The sequence below is a fragment of the Strix aluco genome, chromosome 23, assembly GCF_031877795.1.
Source record: "Strix aluco isolate bStrAlu1 chromosome 23, bStrAlu1.hap1, whole genome shotgun sequence".
NCBI classification, from domain to species: domain Eukaryota; kingdom Metazoa; phylum Chordata; class Aves; order Strigiformes; family Strigidae; genus Strix; species Strix aluco.
In genome coordinates, this window is record NC_133953.1 from 7,598,669 (window position 1) to 7,624,484 (window position 25,816).

The 25,816-nt window shown below is 51.5% G+C and overlaps 1 protein-coding gene across 4 annotated transcripts in view; it reads left to right on the forward strand.

Moving 5' to 3' along the window:
• The window catches only part of KIRREL3 (kirre like nephrin family adhesion molecule 3), a 356,593-nt gene that overhangs the window by 277,576 nt on the left and 53,201 nt on the right, over window positions 1-25,816 (forward strand). For all 4 annotated transcript variants that reach the window (XM_074848917.1, XM_074848919.1, XM_074848921.1 and 1 more), the window contains exons 5-6: window positions 14,198-14,355; window positions 18,546-18,696. In XM_074848917.1, the coding sequence (XP_074705018.1) occupies window positions 14,198-14,355; window positions 18,546-18,696 (309 nt within the window). The remainder of the gene's footprint in view (window positions 1-14,197; window positions 14,356-18,545; window positions 18,697-25,816) is intronic.

Consider the following 25,816-nt stretch of genomic DNA (forward strand, 5'->3'; position numbering starts at 1 on the left):
CCACCCTTATTGCTGCCACGGCTGAAGGAAGGTCTGCAGAGCCCGTGACCTCTGCGACTTCAGGACACATGTCCCTGGCATTCGACAAGCCCCATCATCTAGATAACGTCATCGGTGGGTCAGCTTGCTTGATTTTTACATGCACAGCACTTAAAATATAGCTGGAGGGGGAATGTTTCTTCTTTGCTGGAGCAGAATATCTGGCTGCAATTACACTTTTACACAAGGAAAGCTGCAACAGGGCTGACCTAGCAGCCGGTTAGCGTGGTGTGCCACGCCACAGCAGTCCTGCAGGTTAGGACCTTCTCCGGCACAGCAGCGGGAGGATTTGGGGTGCGAGAGGCTGCGTAAGAGGCTCAGGCCAGTCTTGTCAAGCAAGAAGTGTATTCTAACATGCTAGAACCCCCGTGCTGGATGCCACAGTGGTTTTGAGTCCAGCTACTTTGCACGGCCGCAGTACTGAGGAGATGGGAGTGAAGAATAGCGCTGACAGATCTGGGACATGGCAGGGGATTAGTCTCTTTCTAAGGCCTTCATTTATTATTTCTGATGGCATCTTACACCCAGGAGAGTTCAGCTGGTACCCAGATCAAAGCTCTCCGCTCCCAGCTTACCCCTGCGTGTGCCGTCCTTTCTCGGTGCTACCACAAGGCAACCATTACGCACCGTATTTCCATCTCCCCAGTGGGTCTCCCTGGCGTGAGCTGCCCTGGATTCCTCCGCAGCAGCACAGCCAGGGATCTGAGCCGGAATCTCCCCTGACAGAGGCGGCAAAGAGCATTGCTCAACACGCTGCGCGGCCCCTTCCCACCTAGGGAGGAGGGATCTCCAAGGGCTTGCAATTGCTGACCTGCGGACAGGGGTATTGCGCTGGTCCGGGCTGGTAGGCGCTGGAAAGGGTTAGATCAGACCTGGCTGTACGTCGGTTCCAACAGCCACAGTGTAGAGATGAGCTGTAGGCCACATCCCACATCCTCATCTGATCCCACGTTAGCCCGTTTCCATCACAGACAGCCGTGCTTTAAGGTCCTGGAAACCTCTCCATCCCTCCAGACTCAATCTGTGCTGAAGTCAGGTGCTCAGCGTTGGGAGCAAGTATTGGTAGCCCAAATACAGAGGGTTGAATCAACCGAGCTTCTCTCAATCTTCTTGTCATTGCTGCCAAGCTGCAAAGGTGAGATAGGAGCGTTGCCGGCGGCTGTTGGGTCTAACCCAACATGTCCATGGAGAGCAGCATGGGCAGCGCTGCCTTCACAGCCCAGACAACAGCTTAAAATCCTTCACGCTACCCTTCCCAGTCACCCCAAGTTAACGGGGGTGAAACATCTTTGTCCTTTCCCTCGGTTTGATTCATTTGCTGTGCGAACAGCAGGGAGGGAGACCACAGGAACAGATGAACAGGCGTCATGCGTCCCTGAAACGGCACTAACAGCTCGCATCCGAGGCTCGAGCAGTGCCAGGGGGATTTTTTCCCAGCCTGGCCTAAGGTCTTGTCTTTTCTCACCCCATTCCTGTTCCCAGTTTCTTCAGTGACAGATCCCAGCAGCCAGATCCAGGCTTTCTGCCTCCTTCTCCAGGCCTGGGCTGGAGCTGAGAAAAGCAGTAATAGCCAACTGCTTTGGGGGGTTGGCATGGCTTAAAGGGGAGCATGTGATAAAGCTGTGGCCTTTAAGGAAAAGAGGAGGAAACAAAGAAAAATCATCCTTTTGCCTTTAAAAAAAAAAAATCAATCCTCCCAGACCCAAAGTAGAAAAAAAAACTTCTTCAAATGGCAGCCTCGGCCTGACAAGGCACACCTGTGATTTCTCAATCAAGTGAGAGAGTGCCCGGCGTGGGTGGGAGCAGGCAGGGCTCCTCTCTGCCATCCAAGGCCAGCTCAGCCAGCTGAAACCAGGTACCTGCAAACCCCAGCTGGGCAAGGCTGAGAAATACCACCTGGGACAGCCCCCAGGACCCAGCGATGGCATCAGCGCCGGGGCCCCGACAGTGAAAATCAGCTACTGAGCTGGAAACCAGGCGGGAGCCTGGAGGATTGAGGCTGGAGATGCAGCAAGGCTCGAAAAACAAACCTCCCCTCACTATCCTCACCTTGCAGGGGGTGAGGAAGGGCTGTGCCCATCCCTGGGGGATCTCCCACCCACCGTCTTTCCTGGATGTAGACTGAGATGGGGAGTTTTTCCTGGTGCTGAGCAGTGGGAGGTGATACCGGGGGAGAGGGATGAGTCCTTCCCCTTCCAGCTCGTTATCTCACACATCTGTTGCTTTGCCGGCGCGCCGGGCTCCCAGCAAAGCCCACCTGAAGGGAAATACAGGATTCAGCTGTGCTGGGTCTCCTGTCCCTGGTAGGGCTCAGCACTTGCTGTTAGGACAGTACGTACCTGTGGCTAATTAACCGAAGAGGCGTTGGCTAATGGAGGTCAAGGCATTTGCAGCCTCAAGATGGATCCAGATAATTAAGCCCCTAATCTTAACGACTGAGTCCCAATCTCCCATTTCTTCCAGCTGTGCTCTGCATCACAGAATTTTTGTGGTACCTCCTGGTTTCTACAGGACCAGCAGCACCCAGGCATCGGGGACACACGCCCAGCAAGCGCGCCAGGACGAGCGCCCAGCGGGCATTTATTTCCAATTTGCTTGAGCACCGTACATTTGCACGGAGCACGGCAGGGACCCTGCGCTCCACAGATGAGACCTGCTCTCGGTAATAGGCGAGCACCCCACGCACAGGTGAGAAGCGGGCAGCGCAGCTCCTCGGATGAGGCTCGGGCCTTTGAACCTCGCCGGAGCAGGCAGAATTTCTCCCATCCCATCCTGCAGAAGATGAGATCTAAGAGCAGCTCCCACCAGCAGCAGCTGGCTGAAGGAGGGGGCCAGCTCATGGGGTTTGCTCCAGAGCGTACTTTCTTCCCTTTATTCTTTCTTTTTTTTTTTTTTTTTAATGAACAGTAATAATCCTCTTCTCTTTTTTTAAACAATTTGAAAATATCTGACATACGAGAAAAATAATGAATTCCATGTTTCGCCTGCATTCTCTGATCTGTCAGTCTGCACCCAGGAGCTGTGCGCAGAGGGGGAGGAGGAGGAGGCAGGGGGTGCTGGCCTACATTGGGTAGATAATTATTTTCCTGCCTATCCCCCCTTCCAGGAGAAGGTTCGGGCATGTCCTACAGTTGAGGGGAGACAGGAGACAGGCTGTGCCACCAGGCCTTTTTGCAGTCTTTTGTTTTGTTTTGGATTTCTGTTTGGGGGAGGGTATCTGAGGTGGCTTGTGGCTGCAGTCAAAGGGATGCACTCAGAGGACCCTTCTGCGGTTTGGCTCTTCCCTGGTGCCCCTGGGGTTGGGGACTTGACCCACCGGGTCCCTGGGCCTTCTCCGTGCCTGTTGGCTGACAAGCCGAGCAGTGTTTGTTGGCTCCGAGACAGATTAACACCAGGCTGTGCCCTTTACTTTTAGCATCGCCCCCAAAAGTATCTTAAACCATAGCTCGGTGTGGGATGACTGAGGATGCTGCAGCTTCCATGGAGTCACGCATGCCCGTGCGGGATGCCCAAACCGCAGCCCCCTGCCCTCCCTCGGAAGAGGAGGGGGGTGGTGCCCAGCTCCCAGCCGCAGGTCTCCGTGCAGGGCAGCTGGGCAGAGCAGTGGGGGTTGCAGGGGAGCAGGGCCAAGGGGCTGATCCAGCTGGGAAAGCCTGGGGTTCACAGTGACTCCCCTTTAAGCAGACCCCGTAGCCTATTTGTGCCTCAGTTTCCCCTCTTTGATACACGCACAGCTCCCTGCATGAATGTGGTTACGGTGGTAGCAAGGCCAGTTGGGCAGATACTTTTTCCTCCCTTCCTATCCCATCCCTCCTGACACATCTGGGAAGCTTTGCCCTGACCTTCCTCCATCCCCTGACAGGCAGAATTGGAGCCATTACTCATGATTGCCACGGGTCACGCGGACGCCTCTTTCCTTAACCGTCAGCAATACCCTTCAGTTTAAGGAGAGCCAGGGCAACTTATCATAGACACAAGCAAAGCAAAACAGCTCCCTCTGAAGACTTCAGCACCAGAATTAGGGCTTGGCAATAGCTGTTGACATGATCCATCCAAACACCTACTTGATTGGGAGAATTAAATGAGGAACTGGCAAAAGCAATATGTTTGCTGGGGTTGTATTTCCCTTTCAAGTGAAAGGGGAAATTTTAAGTTTCTTACTCTTTGCAGAGAGAATATTTCAAGTAAACAATCAATACCTGGCCAGCTACCTGTCCGCGTGCATGCACAGCATCTGGCTGTTTATTAAAGCTTGGAGGGGTTTGCCAAAACTTTTTTTTTTCCCCTTGTATGAAAGGCTTTTCAGTAGAATACAAATGCTCACTTATCCTGTGTCAGATCTGCTCATGTTTTCTCCAAAAATGGATGCTGCCCAGAGCCAGGTCTCACAAAGGATTTCAGAACTTTGAAATGTGGTTTAATCCAATCCAACATGAAAATCAAATATTTAAAGCACTTTCTAGGAAAGAATCTGGGACCAAACCCCCGCTCAGCTTGAAAAAGCAAAGAGTATTACAGTGGTAGTCCTCCACATGACCTGGAGAGGGATTTGGTGGAGGAAGATCAGCCCCTCCTGGGCAGAGAGTGGGAAAGCAGAGCTGAGCTGGCGAGTTGAGGCAGAGCTTTGCTGCAATTAAATGAAACCATCTCTGCAAAGCTTTTCTGGGTGTGAGGAATCTGTATTCTCCAGCAGGACACCATTCCACTGGAGAAATCCAGCCTGCTGACCCAAAGAACCCTAGAACATGTGGGACTTTGGGTGGCTGGATGAAAACAGAGATAAATCATTTGGGGGGGGGGGGGGGGGGGGGGGGGGGGAGATTTTGGGAAATATTAGCAGTTTGCTTCCCGTGAGCTTCTTAATGTGCGGAGGGTCTGTGCATGGTGCTTAGCTGCAGAGACAGACGGACAGGAGGGAAACGGGGATGCGGGTTGCTTTGGGTGCTGAGCCGTCACCCTCCCTGGCTGCCAGGGCAGCATCGCCGTGTCCGCTGAGGATGAAGAGGAGGCCTCATTGCTGGCAACCCACCCGCCCACTCTCCCGCTCAGACACACACACTGAAGTGCCACAAGACAAATAGCACTGAGAAAGAGATGCACTATTTAAACTTTCATCACTATTTTTCTCCCTGCTCCCCTTGTTTCTTTTGATTTATTTTTTAGCATGTTTTCCCCAGGCTGTGCTGTTCGCCTGCATCTGTTTCCTCTCCTTCTTCACTCGGCAGCAGTCAGGCGCCTTTCCGAGGGCACCCGCAGCTGCCCTGCATTTTTCAGGCTGCCCAGGCTCAGCTCCCTTGGGTCAGCGAGAAGAAGGAGGAGGCAGAGCTCCAGCAGCCGAGTGCGATAGATGTAGGCTGGGCGCAGAGGGACAACAGAGGACCTCTAGACATGCCATCCTCCTTCTGCTACCCATCCCTGGCCAAGCAAGAACTCCAGGGCCGTTCGTTAAGACTTGTCTGGAATCCACAGACCGTGCAATTACCGTGCAAGGGCCCCATCTGTCACGGTCCACTCGGTGGACTCGTGATGGTTCATTTACTGCGATCTTGAAAGTGCAAAATTAAGGCGACCAACACCAAAGGGGATAGCATCAATCGAACAGTGAAACTTTATTGTGTTGCTCGTGAAGCGGCAGATGGGTGAAAGAAAGGGGAAAAGTAACATTAAGTTTAGAAAGAAGAGAAAGAGAGGTTATAGCTACCACGGCTGATCTCAAGACGTCCTAATGGTCCCGGGTCCAGCCAGTGCTCTGTCGTCGGTTGTCGTGGTCCTTGGTGGGAAAGATTCAAATGTTCGTTGCCCAGAAGTCATCTTTTATGCTTAGTGACACACCTTGCTCCTCCTCTGCCTCGGGGATCTCCACCCTTCTCCAGTGAGGCTACCACACATGCACAAGGGGGAGTGTCCAAGGCGTGGTTGGTCTTAGAGGCGGGCAGCCTTCAACCAGGAGGTGTGTTTTGGTATTATAATGCAGCAAAGTTTGTCTAAAGTTGATGATTTCTTCATCGTTGTTATGGCAGCAGTTGCGATCCATCTTTTTTGACAGTAGCTATGTGGTCATCTCTAACGGCTGCGGTTAGGCTCAGGTGCTGAACAGCCCTGCACTCTTTGTACCACACAGTTCTGTATTCAGGAGCCTTTGCGTCGCGTTCCGCTCTTGGGATCAGCAACTGTGTTCCAAACAGGCCGTTGGCGGGTACCGTACTGTCCACGTCCCTCATGACAGTGTTGAGACAATCACAGAATCATTCAGGTTGGAAAAGACCCTCGGGATCATCGAGTCCAACCCTCAGCCCGACTCTACAAAGTTCTCCCCTACCCCACATCCCCCCACAGCTCATCCAAACGACCCTCAAACACACCCAGGGATGGGGACTCCACCCCCTCCCTGGGCAGCCTATTCCACACAATGCTGATCTTCTGACCCACTTTTACACCATCCCATTGCCACCCTTCCCAGGGGGGGTGACCCTGCCAGGGCTTGGCATGGGAGCGATGCAGGAAGGGCGCCAGTCGTGCAGGCATCCTCCAAACCACCAGCCCTCCATCCCTCACCAACGTCAGCAGGGCCAGAGGCTGGCAGCACACGGGTGGGGGGCTGCAGGCTCTGAAGCTGTGCCAGAGTCGGCGCCGTAGCCAGCGTGGCCTCTGTAAATTGACAGTGCACAACACAGAATGAATTCTTTTCAGCCTGGCTTATGTAGGGAAGGAGGACACAGGCAGCTTCGCTGATTGTTTTCCTTGCAGAAGAGCTGAGCCTCATCCTGCTGAGCAGCCTGCAGACAGAAATGGTCTCCAGGTTTCAGATGTAGGAGGCAAAGGAAAATCTGGTCAGTCATGCTTGGAGGGGAGAATATTACGAGCTGGAGTCGGGACTCTCAGCCCTGTGACTTGACCCCATTTGCAAATTCAGACCACTTGCTCTGTATTGTCCCTTTTTCCTTACCCGCCACAGCTCCTCATCTGCAGAGGGATTGCAGCAGGAAGGGGAGAGGTAGAACAGCTGCATGTCAGGGGCTTGAGGAGAAGATGCAATCACAGTCCAGAATTAGGTTTCCTCCAGAGCTCAGGTCACTGAACCCCACAGATTTGCCATAAGTCTCCAGTTAGTGCTGCCCTGAAAAACATAACCTGTGACAGCACCCAGGCACAGCAAAATCCCAGCCTTTAAAGTCTTGGACAAAACCTAAGAGCTTGTTTATATCCTTCCTAGCTCTGAAGAACTGCTGGAAATCTGAATCCTAAATGTGTAAAGTCCTGATAAAGAAAAGCTGAACATTCATGGAGCTGTAAGCTGCTCTGCAGTGGTTTAGGCCCTCACAATTTGTAGCCTTCAGGCTTGGTAATACAGTGAGACCCTAGGCAGTCTGCTGGAAAACTACTGCCAGAAACACAATCTCCATAAGGGGATTCTCTTATCCAGTGTAGCAAGCTCCATCCTAAAAGCAGTTTTGTTTTCTAGCCCCTTTTCCTCCTCTTGGGAAGCTATCCTAGATACTTGGTGGAACAGAGAACGTTCTTTCTTCCCCAGTGTCCAAATTTTCCTGCTTTGTTCCCCTTTTCTTCTCCCAACCTTCCCCCAGTTCTTTCACTGCAACCAGTTGTGATCTCCCAGCCTTCATTTTGCCAAATTAAACAAGCCAATCTCTTCTGATCTCACCTGGTAGGAAAGCTGCTCTTTTCCTTTGGTCACAGCCTCTCTCCGAGCCTATCCCCAACTGAGTTCGACATCCGTGAGTGCGACCAGACTCCCCCAAGATCTCAAGAGCATCTCACAGAGCAACACCACGGGCCTCTGCAAAACACCCCCAAAGCTGGCGGGGGAAGCAGATGTTGGCTGCAAAGAGGAGGCAGTTCCCTGCAGTTATCAAGCAGAGAAAAGGATGTGCCAGTCCCAAGTGGAGCACAGAAATGATACAGCAGCTAATTAACTCGTCATTCTGCTGAACATCATTAACACCAAGCTTACTGTCAAAGTTACACCCCACCAGTCTTGCTACATTAACCACTTGCAGAGGGCAAATGCCTGCTCGTTTTTAGAGCAGGACAGGATCTTCCTGGAAAGGTAAGGAGACCTCAGAGGCTGCAGGTTGCATCCTGCTTCTCTCACGAGAAGCCAGCCAGCAAACCTGGACTCAAAACGCCCCAGCGCGGAGCAGAGATTGGATTTTGCAAAGGAAAACGCTTTTTGCAGGGTTTGTATTACAAAAACCTCCACACGGCAATCAGCCCTACGCAGGTCAGGGCAGCTCCTGGGTACAGTCACCCGGAGCAAGTGTACTATGATGCCCTCATAAGCTCGACTCGTCTACGAGAGGCAAACATGCCTCTTTGACAAGCCTGCGATGCAATGGCTGAATACACAAACACTCCGCCGCACCAGAGCACAGCTTCCAGATCCGTCCTCGCTGCTTGAGAGGGTCAGCTGAGCCAGCTGAATCCCTCCAGGCTCTCTCCCTGGGGTTCCCTGCGCTTTCCTTAGTGTAGAGACTAAATACGGGAGCAAACATACCCTTGTTCGACTTGGCTTCATTGTCTCCGTGGGGCCTTGTGTTTGCAGAGAGCTGTCGTGCTGGAAGGTGGCTGGTGCAGCAAATACTGTTAGCAAACTGCTGTAGAGATGCTTTTAGTCTATGCTTAGACTCAGCTTTGGGGGTAGGAAACCTCCCAGCGGTTTGTGATCACCAAGATCTGGTCTTTGCGTTTCCTTAACACCCATGTACGATGAAGCCAGAGCCTTGAGTGCCACGGATCCCGCAGGGAAGATGAGCAGTGCCTCAGCAATGCCTTACCCAGGGGATCTCATTCCTTGGGGGACACTTGGGCCAAGTCTCCCCTCAGCTGGACAGTACTTACAGATACATGGCTCAGAGCGATCCCCGGGGGCTGTTCAGCATCTGCATCATGAGAGAGATCTCGAGGGGCTGGAGCGAGGGCAGAGGAGGGCAACGAGGCTGGGGAAGGGCCTGGAGAATAAATCCTGTGAGGAGAGATTGAAGGAGCTGGGACTGTTCAGTGTGAGGAGGAGAAGGGGAGGGGAGACCTCATCACTCTCTGCAGCTCCCTGAAAGGACGTTGTGGAGAGGTTGGTGCTGGTCTCTTCTCCCAGGGAATTAGTGACAGAACAAGAGGGAACGGCTTTAAACTGCAACAGGGGAGGGTCAGACTGGACATGAGGAAAAACGTTTCCGAGAAAGAGTGGTCAGAGAGTGGAATAGGCTGCCCAGGGAGGGGGTGGAGTCCCCATCCCTGGGTGTGTTTAAGGGCCGTTTGGATGAGCTGTGGGGGGATGTGGGGTAGGGGAGAACTTTGTAGAGTCGGGCTGAGGGTTGGACTCGATGATCCCAAGGGTCTTTTCCAACCTGAACGACTCTGTGATTCTGTGATTCTGCCTCTCCAGCCCAGCAGCTGGGTGGCCCTTCTTCACCCATGACCATTTGGGGTTGAACCTGTTAACACCATCCTGAGAAGATGAGGCTTGTTACACAAACCCAACAGCAAGGAAGCACCAGCCACATCAACAGAGAAAAAAAAAAAAAAAAAAAAAAGCAGTCAGCGTTAATTAGCAAGAAGTGCTGGTGACTGGAGGGCTTTTTGCTTTCTCCACTTCCAGGAGCTGACTCCTGCCTGGAGGATCCTGTTATCTCAATAAATATTGCTAATAATTGAGCCTCTGTCTGCTCACCACAACGCCGTCCAGCTGCTGGGAGCATTTAGAGACATCTATGTTATTTTTTAGCTGCAGTGTTAGCCTGGGGTATTAGTTCAGCGCTGAATAATTCTTCATGGTCTCATTGATTAATCATACAGTTAAGTCTTGCAGCATGGGACCGTATGAAGGAAAGCCTCTAACTAGCCAACTAATTTAAGAAGTTGCTGAATGCACAGCCCAAGAGCAACAGTCATTTATTTGTATTTCTTTATGCTGATGTGCTGTAAAATGTGCTTTTCCCAAAGCACTCCAAAGGGCAAGGAGCAGAGACCCCAAGCTGTCCTTACTCGTCCAAGCAGCCCACAGCTATAGAGAACAGATTAATGCCTGACCAAGGCTGGTTTAAAAATATTCAGCAAGCCCTGTGTTTTGACAGAAAATCAGGGGTTTGATGGGGAGAAGCTTGTCATTGTTTTGTCTGCAGTGAAGTTCTCCAGCTGAGGCCCTGAGCGCAGGGCGAGGAACAGGAGACCTGCTGGGGCGTTCCACCCCCCACCCCAGAAGGTCTCAGTGCGATGTTCATTTGGGGATAATCTGTCTGGATTTCCACCCCATAAGCAGCTGCCTGTCATCCATCTCCCTGGCTTGTTCCTCCTCTTGTGGACTTGAGCCATCATGGATCCCTTCTCTTTCATTCTCTTTTTAAACTTTCCAGGCATGTTAAGGTTAACTCCATTTTCTTGCTGTCAGGAATAAACTACCCCCCCGCCCCAAACAACTCTTCCTATTTATATCCCTGTACTAATCAGAAAGGCTAGTACTTCTACATCTACATGATTAAAAATTAGGAGACCGGATTCTGCAATGGTGCCTTATAATAATAGCCAATCCTGGGAGCACAGGGGATGAATAATGGATCGTGGCTCTATGCTACTGGCTTCTTGCTTTCCCTTCTTCCTTCTTCTCCCCTTTTTATCTTTCATTCTTCTCTTCCTCCTCCTCCTCTCCCAGGCTGGAGTTGGAGTGGGGAAGGAATACATCCATCCTTCATTTTGCAGAAGTTAGAGCTGTTGAGGGACAGCACTGATTCCTATTCATCAGACCTTCTCCTCCCCAACCAGATCCCTGGTCGGTGAGCCTGGAGACCATCAATAATTCATGGCTACGTGAATAACCCGGGGATGATAACCACTTACTTGGGAAGACGTAATCAGGACCCATTCTCTCTCCTTCTCACCTCCTTAAGCAGCTCCCCCAGTCTTGCTGCTAATCCAACAGAGGGAAACAGGAGCAAAACAGTAGGTTAGAAAACAAGATTTTCTGGCGCAGGGAAGACGAGCGCTTCCATGTTTGTCTGCATTAGGTGGTCCCCTGTCCCATGATGTCCCCTAGGTTTCATGGGCAGCTAAGGGACAGGCTGGACTGCTTTGAGGGGATGACGTTAAGCCAGTGGCTGCAAAAAAAAAAAGTCTTCAGATGTCAGCCAGCAGGACCAGCCATTTATAGGACATCAGTCAGGAATATTAAACATCCCACCGTAAAAGTCCCTTCATTTCATTCCAAGATGCTCTTCAGAGAAAGGCTTCTGGGTTGGTTTTTTCCCTGCTCCACAAGATGAATTTCCAATATTTTACAAGCTGAGGTCAAATTCAATTAATAGCTTCAGTGAGGGGGAAAAAAACTATCGAAAAGTATCTGGGTTTTTTAAAAAAAAAAAAAAAACAAACAGTATAAACTCATCCAATGAATGGGTGTTTTTAAAAAAGTGAAAAGAAATACTTCCTTAATAGTTAAATAGCATCAGAATGAAGCAGAATTTTCTACATTTTCATATTTCAGGGGCTGATGCATTTCAACTAACCCATACCACAGATTTTCACGTTTTTTTCACTCTTGTAGCCTGAAAAAAATGTACATTTTGGATCCATGTAGAAAAGCTTTTTTCCCCCAGTCCCTGGGTTCCACCTACTGAGCTGAAAAATCCCATTACTCACAGCGTTTGGCAGATGTGTATGTGACCAGTGTTGTGTGCAACCAGCACATCTGCCTTGCCTACAAATCCTGTGCCGATGCAAGCAGCCACCTTTGAATTGTCAGAGAACATAATCCCTTTCCATCTCCTGAATTCAGCCCAGTGCTGGAGGAGCCAGTGAGGAGTTTTTAAATATTTCTCAGCCAGCTAAAATGTTGGGGCAGCTCAGGAGCAGAAGTGGAGACATACTTGGGGATTTCAGAGAGGGCTTTGGCCAACTTTGACATTCACTTTGCATGGCTCAGCCTGGTGCCAGCCAGCTTGGGGAGGGGGAAACAGCACTGACTTGTAACAAAAGCAGCTCCACTTTGATGGAAAAATTGGCAGGTTTTCCCCAGCTGCATCCCCTTAGTAAGGATGCTGAAGGGTCGGAGGCTTTTGCTACCTGCTTCTGAGCTACGTGTGAAGCAGCAATTTCTTCCTATGTCCTTTCAAGCATGAGCTCTTCTGCTTGGGGAAGAGGGGTGCAACAGGGATGCCTTCTGCTGTGTCCTCTACATTCCTGCTGGCTTCCCGATGCTGCGTGGGCCCCCGGGGCTCCTGAGATGGGATGGCCATGAGATGGGTGGGTGACACATCTATCTGTAGCAAGACCAGCGTTTGGTTTCCCGAAGGATCTGGTTGGGAAGAGCGAGACTGACAGAACTAGCGTGGCCAGCAGGGACAGGGAAGGGATCTGACCCCTGGACTCGGCACTGGTGAGGCCGCACCTCGATGACTGGGTTCAGTTTTGGGCAAAACCTCACCCTAAAAAGGCCATTGAATGACTCGAGCGTGTCCAGAGAAGGGCAACGGAGCTGGTGCAGGGTCTGGAGCACAGGTCTGATGGGGAGCGGCTGAGGGAACTGGGGGGGTTTAGTCTGGAGAAGAGGAGGCTGAGGGGAGACCTCCTGGCCCTCTCCAACTCCCTGAAAGGAGGGTGCAGAGAGGGGGGGTGAGTCTCTTGAGCCAAGGAACCAGCGCCAGGCCAAGAGGGAATGGCCTCAAGCTGCGCCAGGGCAGGGTCAGACTGGCTCTTAGGAAGGATTTCTTTGCAGAAGGGGTTGTTGGGCGTTGGAATGGGCTGCCCAGGGCAGGGGGGGAGTCCCCATCCCTGGAGGGGTTGAAGAGTCGGGTTGAGCCAGCGCTGAGGGATCTGGTGGAGTTGAGAAGGGTCAGTGTGAGGTTCATGGTTGGACTTGGAGGATCTTCAAGAGCTTTTCCAACCGAGATGATTCTGGGATTCTGTGTGACAGCTGGAGAGACCTCTCCACCTTCAGAACAGGTTTTGGCTAGAGCAGACCCAGTCAGGGTAGCAGAGATGAAAGGTCCTCTCTGCAGGATAAAAGGCCAGCCCCCTCTCCAGCTGAATTTGCCATCCCTTACCATGCTGGGGGTTGTTTAGATATGCCAGGCTTCAAGAGCTAGTCACAAAAGAGGAGCCCATGCCCCTTATCTCCCGCTTCCCAGCTTCCATCCCTCCTTCTCTCTGGCATGAAGTGCTTCCCAGCATGAGAAACAGAGATGCCCAGGGGCTGTGTGATACCAGCAAAGCCGCATCCTGTAATGAGGATGCAGCCTCACACAGGCTGTCAGGCTGAGGTGGTTTCAAAGGAAGGTTGAGATCTTAAAGGTCTCCTTGACACCCCCAGCAAAATCTGCTTTCACAGAGGGAGACGCTTAAAAGACTCACCGTGGTAAGAGGGAGTCTGACCGAATGAGAGGCGTTTCGCAACCTTTTGTGCGGCGAGACAGCGGCACAGAGGATGAGTGAAAGCGACAGGGAAATCAAAGCCGAGCAAGGAAGTGCTCAAGGGTTCCTCCATCCCTCCGTGACGAAGGGCTGGTGAGGGAGCCCTCTTCAAAGGCAGGCATCTGGAAACCACACTCCTGATGCCCATAATAAGCTATTTCCCCTGAGTGCAATAGGTCCAAATCCAGCTCCCCTGACCTTCTCCTCCAAATCGCCCTCCCCTACCTTCCAATTTGCAGTCAGAGGAACAGGGGTCAGACCAAAGCCCCTTCAAGCCCCGTGTCCTGTGTCCAGCAACAGCCAGTTATAGTTGCCTGGGGAGGAATAAGAGAGCAGGGCCAGCAAGCAGGGATATTTCTTTCAAATACTCACCATCCTCCCACAGTTTGCAGCTCAGGGACATCCTGGGCCAGGGGTGTTTCTAAGTATTTAGTAGCCCTTGGTGGATTTCTGTACCACCTTCATATTACTGCAGAGCTCAGGCAGCCACCTGGCCCGTGTCCCCTCTAAAACTTCAGCCAGTTTCTGCCGCTGTAGTTCAAATGCGGGGCAGAGCTTTCACACGAGCCGGCTCAAACGTGGTGAGATGAGGTTGCGCGCTGCCGCAGCCACGTCAAAGCCAGCTGCAGAGGTTTGAGAGGTCACAGTCCAGTCCTGGCAGCCCAGACCCCACAGGTAACTCCAGGAGGGTTGGTTTAATGCTAGCAAGTGACATTGTCTCCTCTGTGCTATTCCCTTGCAGTTCCTCCAGATGATCCTGTCATTATGGGGGGGCCCATCATCAGCCTGAGAGCAGGAGACCCCCTCAACTTGACCTGCCACGCGGACAACGCCAAGCCAGCAGCCTCCATCATCTGGATGCGGAGAGGAGAGGTCATCAATGGAGCCACCTACTCCAAGGTGAGGCAGGATGGGGCTGGGAACAAAGGCTGTGCTCTCCCTTGCTTCAAAAAGGGGGGCTAGGCCTTATGCTGCTCTTCACACAGCCCCAAAACACGTAGGGCAGCACCTTCAGCTCTGCAGAGCTGAGACTCTCACCCCACATCACCCCATACAGCCTTCCTGATCGAGACGCTGGGAGGAAAACAGTTAGGAGGGTGCAAGTGAGAAACCACTAACTGTCACCAGAATGGGCTGTGCTCTGAATTTGGCTGGCTTTTTGTACCCTCTCACAGCTGGCATGTCCAATTCTCCCCCCAAAATCCTGCCTGGGTGAGGTGTTAATCTTGTGTACAGCACCACACAGCCAACGCTGACCCGGCCTTGGTTGTAGCAAAACCTCTGGATCAAAAGTTGGTTGTGGTGACATATGTCCCCTTCTCCCAACTGCAATTTTCCATGAAAAATTGTCAGAGTTGTTGGCATTTTTTAATTTAAATGGAAAGACTTTATTGGGTCGTAAAGGAAAACATCAAAGAGCAATCAACAGTGTACTCAGAATGGGTACCCACATGTTCTCCTGTTTATAGATGCCTGATGTCTGGTAAGTGCTAAAGATTCAGTAACACTTGACATTTCTGATGAAAATGTCTAAAGAACAAAATTCGAGACGTAAAATGGGTCAGTTTGCAGCCATTTGTAATGCAAGCGAACTTCAAAGTCAGGAGTCAAAGGCATTCCTCTCAAGCTCCTGAAGATCTTTTAATAAACATTTCACTCTCTGCTGCTGTTGTGAAGCCTCCATCCGTCCAGCCTTTTTCCAGCAACATCCCGAGCCGCTTGGAAAAGCAGAGGAGCCAAAACGCTCCTCTCCTCCCTGTCACTCCGTGGAGCACACCGACACCTCAGCTGACACCGAGCTGCTTCCTTGTAGCTGATGGGTGTGAACAGAGGGGGAAATTGCCCCATCTCAATGCAAGAGGCAGCACTAATTAAAGCCAGAGAGAACTGACCTCTCCCTCTCTCAAATCAAGTGGAATTAATTAAAATCCAGGCCATTGACATGCAGTTGTTTATAACTTCCTCCGTTCACCCCAAGCCTTCCTCTCCGCTGCAGACTGCTGGGGCCTGGCCCTGGGGAGGCAGCATTTAAGTCCTCTCCCTTTCAGAGCCACAAGTAGTGAGTCATGGAGAAGGAAGAATGCCCCTCCTTTATTTTACTTCAAAATATTAAAAAAAAACCCACCTTCCGAAGCAGAGCTTTTCAGGCTGCAGCTCCATCTCACGTGCTGTACAGAGATTTCTGTGGCATTTTAAGCAGCTGTCAGGGATGGTCTGGGGGGGGAAAGCATCTCCCCCTCCTCCTGGGGTCGGGAGAACCTCAGTTTCTGAGGCTGAACCTCAGTTTCTTCTTACTGGAGGTTTCTGCGAGGCCCTTCCAGGAGCACATCCCTGCCACGAGCAGGGAAAAGCGATGCTCCGGGGCCTGGCACGCCCAGGGGGGGTCAGCCAGCACCAGCTGCAACAGCGCTTGTCACCTCAAGTGCCATGGTCCCCATGCATGCACAGGAAACCATAACTTGGTCATTTTTGGGTCTGTCTTAACTTTGTTATATTAAAAAAGAAAAGCAGCCTTCAGAAAAACTTACCAGCCAATTTCAGACATTTTTGGAATGGGAGGTTTTGATTTCTGGGGTCTGAGAAACCTTTCCCTTTTGAAGCTCCCTTTAAGATCATTCCTCAACTTTCCTCTTTTTGCTTTTTCAATAAAACTAAAACCCAGCCCAGATTTCATTTGATCCAGATCTTCCAGCCAACCAAGAAGAAACCCTGTTCAGGTTACTGATTGCCTGAGACCATTTATACCGAGTGATAATTTCTTTGTTTCTCTGAATTTCCAATCCAGCAACTGATTAATATGCAGCCCCCCTGCAGTCACAGCCAGGCAGTATAAAATAGCCAGAGTTGACTGAAAACCCCCATACTTAACCCTGATCCCTATCGAAGGGGACGGGGTATGGTCCCTATAGCCATTGGGGGAATTATAGGATCCTGCAGGGTTTGGAGCCAACCCAGAGGTCAGGGGACTGCTGGGGGGAAGGTCCTGCACAGGCTTAGGGTTCACCACGTCCTCAGAACCAAAAGTGAGGCTGTTTCCCAAGGGAAGGGCACACAGGGTGACAATAAAGCATGCACAGGGCAGCATCCTTCCACCAAGGGCACAGCACCAGCACAGCAGAGCAGGTTTGGTGGTCATAGAAGGGTCAACCACAGCGCAGCAATTTCTGGGATGTCCACAGTGAGGAGGCAGCTCTGAAGTCAAGCCGGGAAATCCAGTCCTCACCACCCCACCCAGAGCAGGCCTTAAGCTAGAGACGGAGCTTAAATACAGCTCCTGGGCCTACGGATGAAGAGCTCTTTGGTGGAGTCCCCAGACGAAGTTTGTCAGGGAAATTAAATACTGTTGGTGCACTCAGGCCCTGACAAATCACATACTAATTGGCCCCTCACTCCAAAAAGGCCATTGAATGACTCGAGCGTGTCCAGAGAAGGGCAACGGAGCTGGTGCAGGGTCTGGAGCACAGGTCTGATGGGGAGCGGCTGAGGGAACTGGGGGGGTTTAGTCTGGAGAAGAGGAGGCTGAGGGGGGACCTCCTGGCCCTCTCCAACTCCCTGAAAGGAGGGTGCAGAGAGGGGGGATGAGTCTCTTGAGCCAAGGAACCAGCGGCAGGCCAAGAGGGAATGGCCTCAAGCTGCGCCAGGGCAGGGTCAGACTGGCTCTTAGGAAGGATTTCTTTGCAGAAGGGGTTGTTGGGCGTTGGAATGGGCTGCCCAGGGCAGGGGGGGAGTCCCCATCCCTGGAGGGGTTGAAGAGTCGGGTTGACCCAGCTCTGAGGGATCTGGTGGAGTTGGGAACGGTCAGGGTGAGGTTCATGGTTGGACTGGAGGAGCTTCAAGGGCTTTTCCAACTGGGATGATTCTGTGATTCTGTGATAGGTCTTGGTCCTGCTTCTCCTCAGCTTTTGAGCTGATTGTAGTGACAATTTCTCAGCATCATTCCTTGCCTGGTGTGCTTGAGAGGCACAAACCTGTACGCATGAACGCAGTGTCACGAACCCAGGTGGGTTGTCTTACACCGTGAGGAGGAAACTTGAAGGATACAGACTTAGAGAGAAAAACTGCCTGGCAGGGTCCAAAGTCCATAGTTACAGGATGAGTGTATCCGTGGACATTTACCACTGTTATCAACGGCTGGGAGAAGCTGTGTTTCTGGCATTTCTGGTCTCTGACTGATGTTGATAAACCAGAGAAAGGTCAGAGGAAAGCCCAGAGAGTGATTAAAAGATTGAAAACCGTGCAACATCTCTGAGGGCTCAATCGGTTTAGTTTACCAAAGACAGGGCTACAGGGTGACGTGACTGTGGTCCGTAAGAACTCCCAGGAGGGTTGGCAGTTTGATAAGGCAGTTTGATAAGGCAGGGCTCCCCAGGGCTCACCAGTACAGGCATGGCAGGGCACCACGGCTGGAAGTCAAAGATAAGTCCAGGGAAGAAACAAGGTGCCAAGGCTGAGCAGATAGAGCTCGTTAACCACTGCTGTAAACCAGGCTCAAGGTTTTGGATCTCCAGCATCCTCAGGTCCCCATCACGGCGATCACCAGCACGGGACAAGCCAGAGTGGTGATGATTTACCTTGGGCTGCTCTGGACCACTGCACAGCAACCAGGGACCCGTGGCCAGGACTGGTCCCGTGATGCTGGCAGCCAGCTTCACCACTTATTGCTACATAAAGTGGCCCAGGCAGCTTTTTTGTGGTCACCTGGCATAGGAACAGAAGGTGACAGCAGGTTCAGGAAGGTGGTTGCCCTGTCTGTCCCCCGGCTCCCTCTTTCCTGGGACGGTGGGTGACGTGTGTCTCGCTGGAGCTGTGATTCCCAGGTCTAGGCACAGCAGGGCTGGAGGGAAGCAGATGGGAGTTAAGTGCCTAATTCCCAGGTAAGTGCAGTGAAATTTGTCTGTGCTATTCCCCTAAGGCTTCTTGGCAGATTCCAGCCAGAGGAACTGTTCTTGCAGAGAGCACTGCTTGGCTGAGAAGCTCGGAGGAGCGAGGGCTAGCTGTGTGTGTGCAGAGCCTGACATGACTCGGCCCGAGGAAGGGGCCCCTCTCCTGTAGGAAACTGCCTTTTCTCATCTCTGTTTCTCACCCCACAGACACTTCTCCGTGATGGCAAGAGGGAGAGTATCATGAGCACCCTTTTCATCGCCCCTTCCGACATTGAGAACGGGGAGAGCATTGTCTGCCGCGCCACCAACAAAGCCATTCCCAGCGGGAAGGAGACCTCCGTCACCATTGATATCCAGCGTGAGTACCCGGCCGGCTGAGCCACCTCTGGGTGCTGTCTGATCCCAGCCTCCCTGCTCTCTCCATCGCTGCCCCACAGCTGCCCACATGCATCTGACTCCAGTCAGGATCAGGATGCTGGGATTTGGGGGTTTCCCATTACTGGGATTTACTGGTACATTGATACAGTGAAGGCAGAGACAGGAGATCTCGTCCTCCCTGATCTCCCTGGGGCACCAGGACACGAGCACCCACGGGGACAGGCTGTTTCCCAGATTTTGTGTTTTGTGTCCGTGGTTTTGAGCAAAGGCATCACCAGCTGCTGTGGGCACTGCACGTGGCCCCACTGTGTGCCCTGATCCAGGCCCTTTGGGGTCTCTCGACCAGGGATTGATCCTAAATGGTTTCAGCTGAGCAAGCAGCGTCTCTTTACGCAGCCAGTAGCAGAGATAAGGCCTGTTAAGATTTCTGCTACCAAAATGCATGTTTCCAGTCTTACAGGCCATTCAGCAGGGAGTTTTTTGCGTTGTTCTGCACTGAGATAGCGTGTTAGACACCTAATGGGCGGGCAGTCTCCCTCCTGTGAAATACAGCTAGTGTCAGTCACCATCTGATGGGGACAGGCGTGTGTCCAGAGCCATATCATCCACCCTTTACCGTAAATCCATGAAGCAAAATCTTCCTTCCTCAAAAATTCATGTTTCACAGATCTCTTCCCTCCTCCTCTGCAATCGCTGTTGATCTCAGGCTCATCCTGACCTCCCTCCAGCCGGGCTTCATTTGCACATACAATTCCTGCAGCTGTATTTACCAACAATTTGCAAATGCAGGTTGTTCAATATTAGCATGCCAGCTGCTTTCCAGAGTCCAATTAAAACTGGCTGAACAAACTCAAGCACAGCAGAAAATTCACCATTTAAGACTTCCAGCTTTTGCTGCCGGAAGATTAACAGGCTCTTGGGTCTCTGGATAGCATGTCCTGACAGAACCGGCCAGATAAAATGAGATAATAGCATGGGTTATTTCACAGCCGGCAAACAGTTACAATAGCTGGAGACACACACGCGTTCTCACAAACAACGCGAAGCCGGAGACATCATTACACTGTGCTGTACAGTGCGGGGCAGGAGACGTGAGCTGAATCCCTGAGCCTGGTGGAATCTGCTTTGAAAAGAGAAAGACCCAATAAAGAACACCAATTTCCACTCCGAGCCATTAAATACTCCATGCTGTGAAAGTAATAATAATAATATCCTATCCAGCTATTAAAAGTATGTTGTTCTTAATGGGGTCTAATGAGGATATCAATTTCCCAGTGCTGGATGGGTGATGGAGGGATAGAAAAATACCAGGATGGATTAACCAGCCTGCGTTGGGGTGGATTTTGTGCCACGTGCTCTAGCTGCTGCCCAGTCCATTAGTTTTCACTCCCAACCTGGTAGGCAATTGGCTGCTTTCACTTTGCAAAGAGCTAAAGGTACTTTTGTTAAGCAAAAATGATCTGGGCCGCTCATTTCTCCTGGGGAACTGTCCTGGGCAAGGTAGGCTGCACCCCCAGCAATGAAAGAGGGTCCTTCCCGTGGGGCTTCTTCCAGCATCTAGCAGAGAAGCAGCACCTTGTGAGGGGGGGAAAAAAAAAAAAAAAAGTGATTTCTGCAAGAATAAGGAAGGAAGCAGCAGTTGTTGGCTGGTGAGTTTTCCCCAGCTTGGCACAACCTGCTGCGTTTCGCCGCACATCTCCACCTCCGCTGTTCACACCGCAGCAAACGTTGCCCAGCTGCACCGTTTGAAAGAGACGGCCTTGCAAAATAATCCCAGAGAACCAAAAATAATCCCTCCCAGGAAGCCACAGCCTGGTAGATCACTCCTCCTGCTTTCATTTTCTTTTGCAACTGAAAAGAACATCAGAAATGCTCACAGGCAGCAAAGAAACGCCAGGGTGGGGGTTATTTCCTATGCAGGGTGTATGCACATGGTGGGAGAGAATATTCTCTTTCAGCTGATGCAAAGTTGAAGTTTGGCTCCCATCAATCTCACGCAGGCGCTGCCTGCCCATCTTAGCAGCAATGAAATAGCTGAGTCATAAAACCCTCCCCTTCCAAAAAAAAAAAAAAAAAAGGGGGGAGGGGGGGAAGGAACTGAGAGAAAAAAAAACCCAGAGCAGGGTCTGTAATGGAAACACTAAGCGACTCCAGCTGGAACATCTGTTCAATGTGATTTCCGTTCCACCAGCCACATCAAAGTCAGCCTCCTGTGAGTTATGCGCCGAACATCACAAGTGGGATTAAAATCATGTTTAATAGTTTGATATGCCATAAACTATTTATACTGCCAGAGCCCAGTGGCTCTATGGAAATGCACATCCAGCGTGCCGGGATGGGGAGGAGCAGGGTTATTGCTTATCCAAAGCCATTCGCTCCAAGCCTCTGCATACACATGTGCAGTTGCTCATTTTTACACCTTTTTTTTTTTTTCATGGCAAGAAGGTATTTGACTGCATCTGTATTTTTGCAGGAGGTGGGAGTAGGAGAAGGAAAGTGGAGGGTCTGTGGACCAGGGCGAAGAGCAAAATGAGGGCTACATCACTATGTTGGAGGGTGTCCTGCTGTGCTTATCCACATAGCGTTGGAGTGTTTGATTCCCTTTTGTGCTTCCCACTGGGGAGTGTGAAAGCCCAGAGCTGAAGAGGCATCTTGAGTCTGCTTCCAGCTCCTCATTCCTCCTCATTTGGCCCACAAGCTGCTTTTGGATTCTGGGCAGAGGTTCGGAAGGGCTTGTCTGGGCATCCGGAGGGGAGAGGAGCACGGAGAGGGGTCTGCACCTGGCAGTGCAAGAGCCTGCAGCCCGGGGAGCTCAGCCCGTGACCCCAGCGATGGTTTCCCAGGGGCTAATTTAAAATAGCGGGAGCGGAGGGGTGTGCTCAGGCGCCTCAGCGGCTGCACGGCCGGCGAGGAGCGACGCTGGTCCCCCGGAGCGAGCGTGCTCACGGGGGTACCTGCGCGTGCGAGCGGTTGCATGCACGCTCTCCTCCCGGCCGCCTGTAGGCTGGCTCTGTCTGATACCATCATTCAAATTAATTACAAGAAGCCAGGCAGGAATTATAATTGTAACCGAGTGGAATTACATTCTGATGAGTTACAATTTGTGTCTTTTTTTTTTTTTTTCTTCAAAATACCCCAAAACACACTCGCACACACTATCCACGGCACCCGCCGCCTCGCGGGGAAGCTCCCGCAATATTAGAAAGCCCGATCCCATTTGTGAAAGGCAAGATCAAAGACTTTAATTCATTTCCTTTGCTCTTTTTTTTTTTTTTCCTTTTTAATCTCCTTTTTTTTTTTTATTTTGAGTGCAGGAGGGAGCCGGGCTGATTTTAATACAAAGAGGCTCCTCTGTAAATCGTAGGCACAGCTACTAAACCATCAAACAATGGGGACGCTACTAAAGAGAAGTGTGATTCATACTTAACAAAGGAAGGTGATTAGCTGTTGTTGTATAACAATAGGGAAGTGTCAGGATGCCTGCAAATGAATTAGGAGCCCACTATATATCTCTGGGCTGTTATGTTGGGGAAGCTCATTTATATTCCCAACTGCGCCCATCTTTATTGTCATTTGAATTGCACATTTTAAAATGAAATTAGGGTAAATTGAAAATACCTATAATTTCCCCGTCATAATTTCCCATCAAGAAGGCAGGTGGCTTTGCTCGCAACAAAGCCTGGGTAAATATCACGGGGCCGGCTGAGGTGGGGACGCAGCGGCAGAGGAGGCACCGCAGCGTGCCAGGGCATGGCAACACAGCGCCTTTCCCTCTCCTGTCTCCCCTGGGCTGCACCCAGCCACGGTCACTGCCGAGGCCACCTCCGAGACACCCCTTTCATCCCCAGCCCCTTGCTGCAAGGGTGACCCCAACCCCTCCTGCACCTCGCAGGCTGGGATAACGCAGGGTTGCTTTGGTTGCTCTCCTGCTTTCTCAGCACACAACAGACTTTCTGCTTTCCTTCCTTCCCCTGCAATTCTGCCCGTGCCAGCCCTTCCCGTGCCTTTGCAGGCAGCGTCGCTTTTTCCTCCTCAGCTCCTCACGCCTGTGGGGTTTCACTGGTCGCCGTTACCTTTGCAAAGTGGTACCCAGCAGAGGGGTGCCAGTCAGGCTGTTCCTGCAGCCCATACCCTCGAGCAGAGGCGCTGAGCAGTTGCCAGAGAGCCAGGTCTCTGCAGCAGGACCCTGACCTGGGTGTGATTAGGGATACATAGTGCTGAGGGATCTGGTGGAGCTGAGAACAGTCAGTGTGAGGTTAATGGTTGGACTGGATGATCTTCAAGGTCTTTTTCAACTGAGATGATTCTGTGGTGGAGGAAGCTGGTGAAGAGAGAAGCCGTCAGGGAAGCTTTCATCCCCGTGAGATGCAACAGCACTCCTTGGGCTTGCCTTCGAGCCACGGCTTCACTGCATCTGAGCAGTAAACCCCTGGGACGCTGACCCCCTTCTCCAGTGCTGGGCTCCCGGTTGCCCACCCACATGTGATGATGCCAAGGGAGGTTCCCCTGAGTCGGTGGGTACCAAACAGCTTCGCTTCCCTCAGTTCAGCAGCGCTGACCCCAAGCTCTGCTCGGGCGCTGAGCAGGAGGGAGGCAGCTCAACTGCAGCCTTTCCTGTTCTCCAGCTGGGAAGGATTACAGGCTGGGGAAGGAGTGGCTGGAGAGCTGCCAGTCAGAGAGGGACCTAGGGCGGTTGATTGATAATGAGCCAGCAGTGTGCCCAGGTGGACAAGAAGGCCAATGGTATCCTGGCTTGTAGCAGCACTAGCGTGGCCAGCAGGGACAGGGAAGGGATCTTACCCCTGGACTCGGCACTGGTGAGGCCGCCCCTCGATTCCTGGGTTCAGTTTTGGGCCCCTCACTCCAAAAAGGCCATTGAATGACTCGAGCGTGTCCAGAGAAGGGCAACGGAGCTGGTGCAGGGTCTGGAGCACAGTTCTGATGGGGAGCGGCTGAGGGAACTGGGGGGGTTTAGTCTGGAGAAGAGGAGGCTGAGGGGAGACCTCATGGCCCTCTCCAACTCCCTGAAAGGAGGGTGCAGGGAGGGGGATGAATCTCTTGAGCCAAGGAACCAGCGGCAGGCCAAGAGGGAATGGCCTCAAGCTGCGCCAGGGCAGGGTCAGACTGGCTCTTAGGAAGGATTTCTTTGCAGAAGGGGTTGTTGGGCGTTGGAATGGGCTGCCCAGGGCAGGGGGGGAGTCCCCATCCCTGGAGGGGTTGAAGAGTCGGGTTGAGCCAGCGCTGAGGGATCTGGTGGAGTTGGGAACGGTCAGGGTGAGGTTCATGGTTGGACTGGAGGATCTTCAAGGTCTTTTCCAACCTTGGTGATTCTGGGATTCTGTGATGTTGCTGAGACATTTAGGAAGAGGAGAGAGGCAGCAGGTACAGGTTAACGCATAACATGTTCTATTTTAGGATGTATTTTTGCATATGTTGCATCAGACTCCCACCTTAAGGCCCCTCAGTTGGATCATGAGGTGGCCTCAGCTCCTCTCTGCAGGCCCAACACAGTCTGCAACAGGACAGCTGGTTCTTCAGGCACCTAGAAAACTTCTCCACAAGGCCATTTCTTTCTGCTTTCTCCCTTGAATGAGGTTCCAATCCTTAAAGTCTAAAGCTGGAGGTCTAACACCCCCTCTCAGACATCATGAAAAATTAAAACCATTCTGGATATTCTTATTCCCCATCTAAACATTGCAGCCTTTTCTCACATGCTTTCATCAGTTCTCTCCTAAATGTTTTTTTGCTGCTGAAGCATTTAGATGCTTATCATGTAAAAAGAAGAAGAGAAAGCGAGCACCAGTTGGAAAGGCCTGTGACACCAATAAGGGCTTGGCAGAGATGATTAGACTGATGAAAGAGCAGAAATGCCACTTTCAAGTTAGTGGATAGACAAAAGATCATCATTACACAGCGAGATATTAAATGGGAGCTTTTCAAAGCAGGCAAGTTTATTTCCTTAAACGGGAATCAGAGCTGGCATTAATGTTTTTGAAGTGAAATGTTACATTGAATGGTGTGCGTGGCTTCCCTTTCTGTCTTATTTACTGAAGCTCTCCAAGACAAGAGCAGTGTTCATGACATGAGCCTGTCTTACAGAGCCCTAAACATTATATCACAGCATCAAGGAGTCTCAGGGATTTTGCCATGTTTTCTTACAACCAAATTTTGCTTTCCAGACTCAGAAGTTTGGCAGACAGCAGGCAAGGGGATGCTGCAGCATGTCCTCAGGTTGCTCATGGGCTTGCTGTCCCAATCCAATGCTGGGGGAGGTTTCCATATGATCCCAAGAGCGAGATCAAGACACAAACGAGGTCAAATGCCATACACCCAAAAGGGGTTTTATTATTAAAAGTGAAGGGGGGTAGCGATAGGGCAGAATGGAAGGAAAAGAGAAATCAAGCAAGCATCTGGAATAGAGTCACAAGAATAGTCACCACCATGGATCCAGCAGCGTCCCCTTGGTCCTCAGTCTTCAGTTCTCTGGTGGTGGGTGCACACACAGCTAAGTGTTGCCTGTTAAGCTCATCTTATCAGCTGACTTGCATGTGTTGCACGAACTCATATCCATGAGAGACGAGGAAAAAGGTGGAGCGTGGGTTCTGTGCATACATTGAGGGGGAATGGGGTGCACCACTGAGTTGGTGGTTGTGCTCACCCTGACCACCTTTGTTTTTGCCTCAGTTCCCACAGATCTGGTGACTTCCTGCTTCTTGAGCAACCATCCAGCTTCTGGGGCAAAAATGATCACCTCTTATCAGTTTTTACCACCTCCTCACTGGTGAAGTCACAAAGCCGTTTGCAAGGCTTGCATGGCATCTGGCATACACAGTAGAGCCACAAAGTGTGGTGAATGGGGTTAAATCCAGTTGGTGGCTGGTCATGAGTGGTGTCCCCCAGGGCTCAGTTTTGGGGCCACTCTTGTTTAAGATCTTTATTGATGATCTAGACGAGGGGATCGAGTGCACCCTCAGTCAGTTTGCAGATGACACCAAGTTGGGTGGGAGTGTTGATCGGCTCGAGGGTAGGGAGGCTCTGCAGAGAGACCTGGCCAGGCTGGAGCGATGGGCTGAGGCCAACTGGGGGAGTTTCACTAAGGC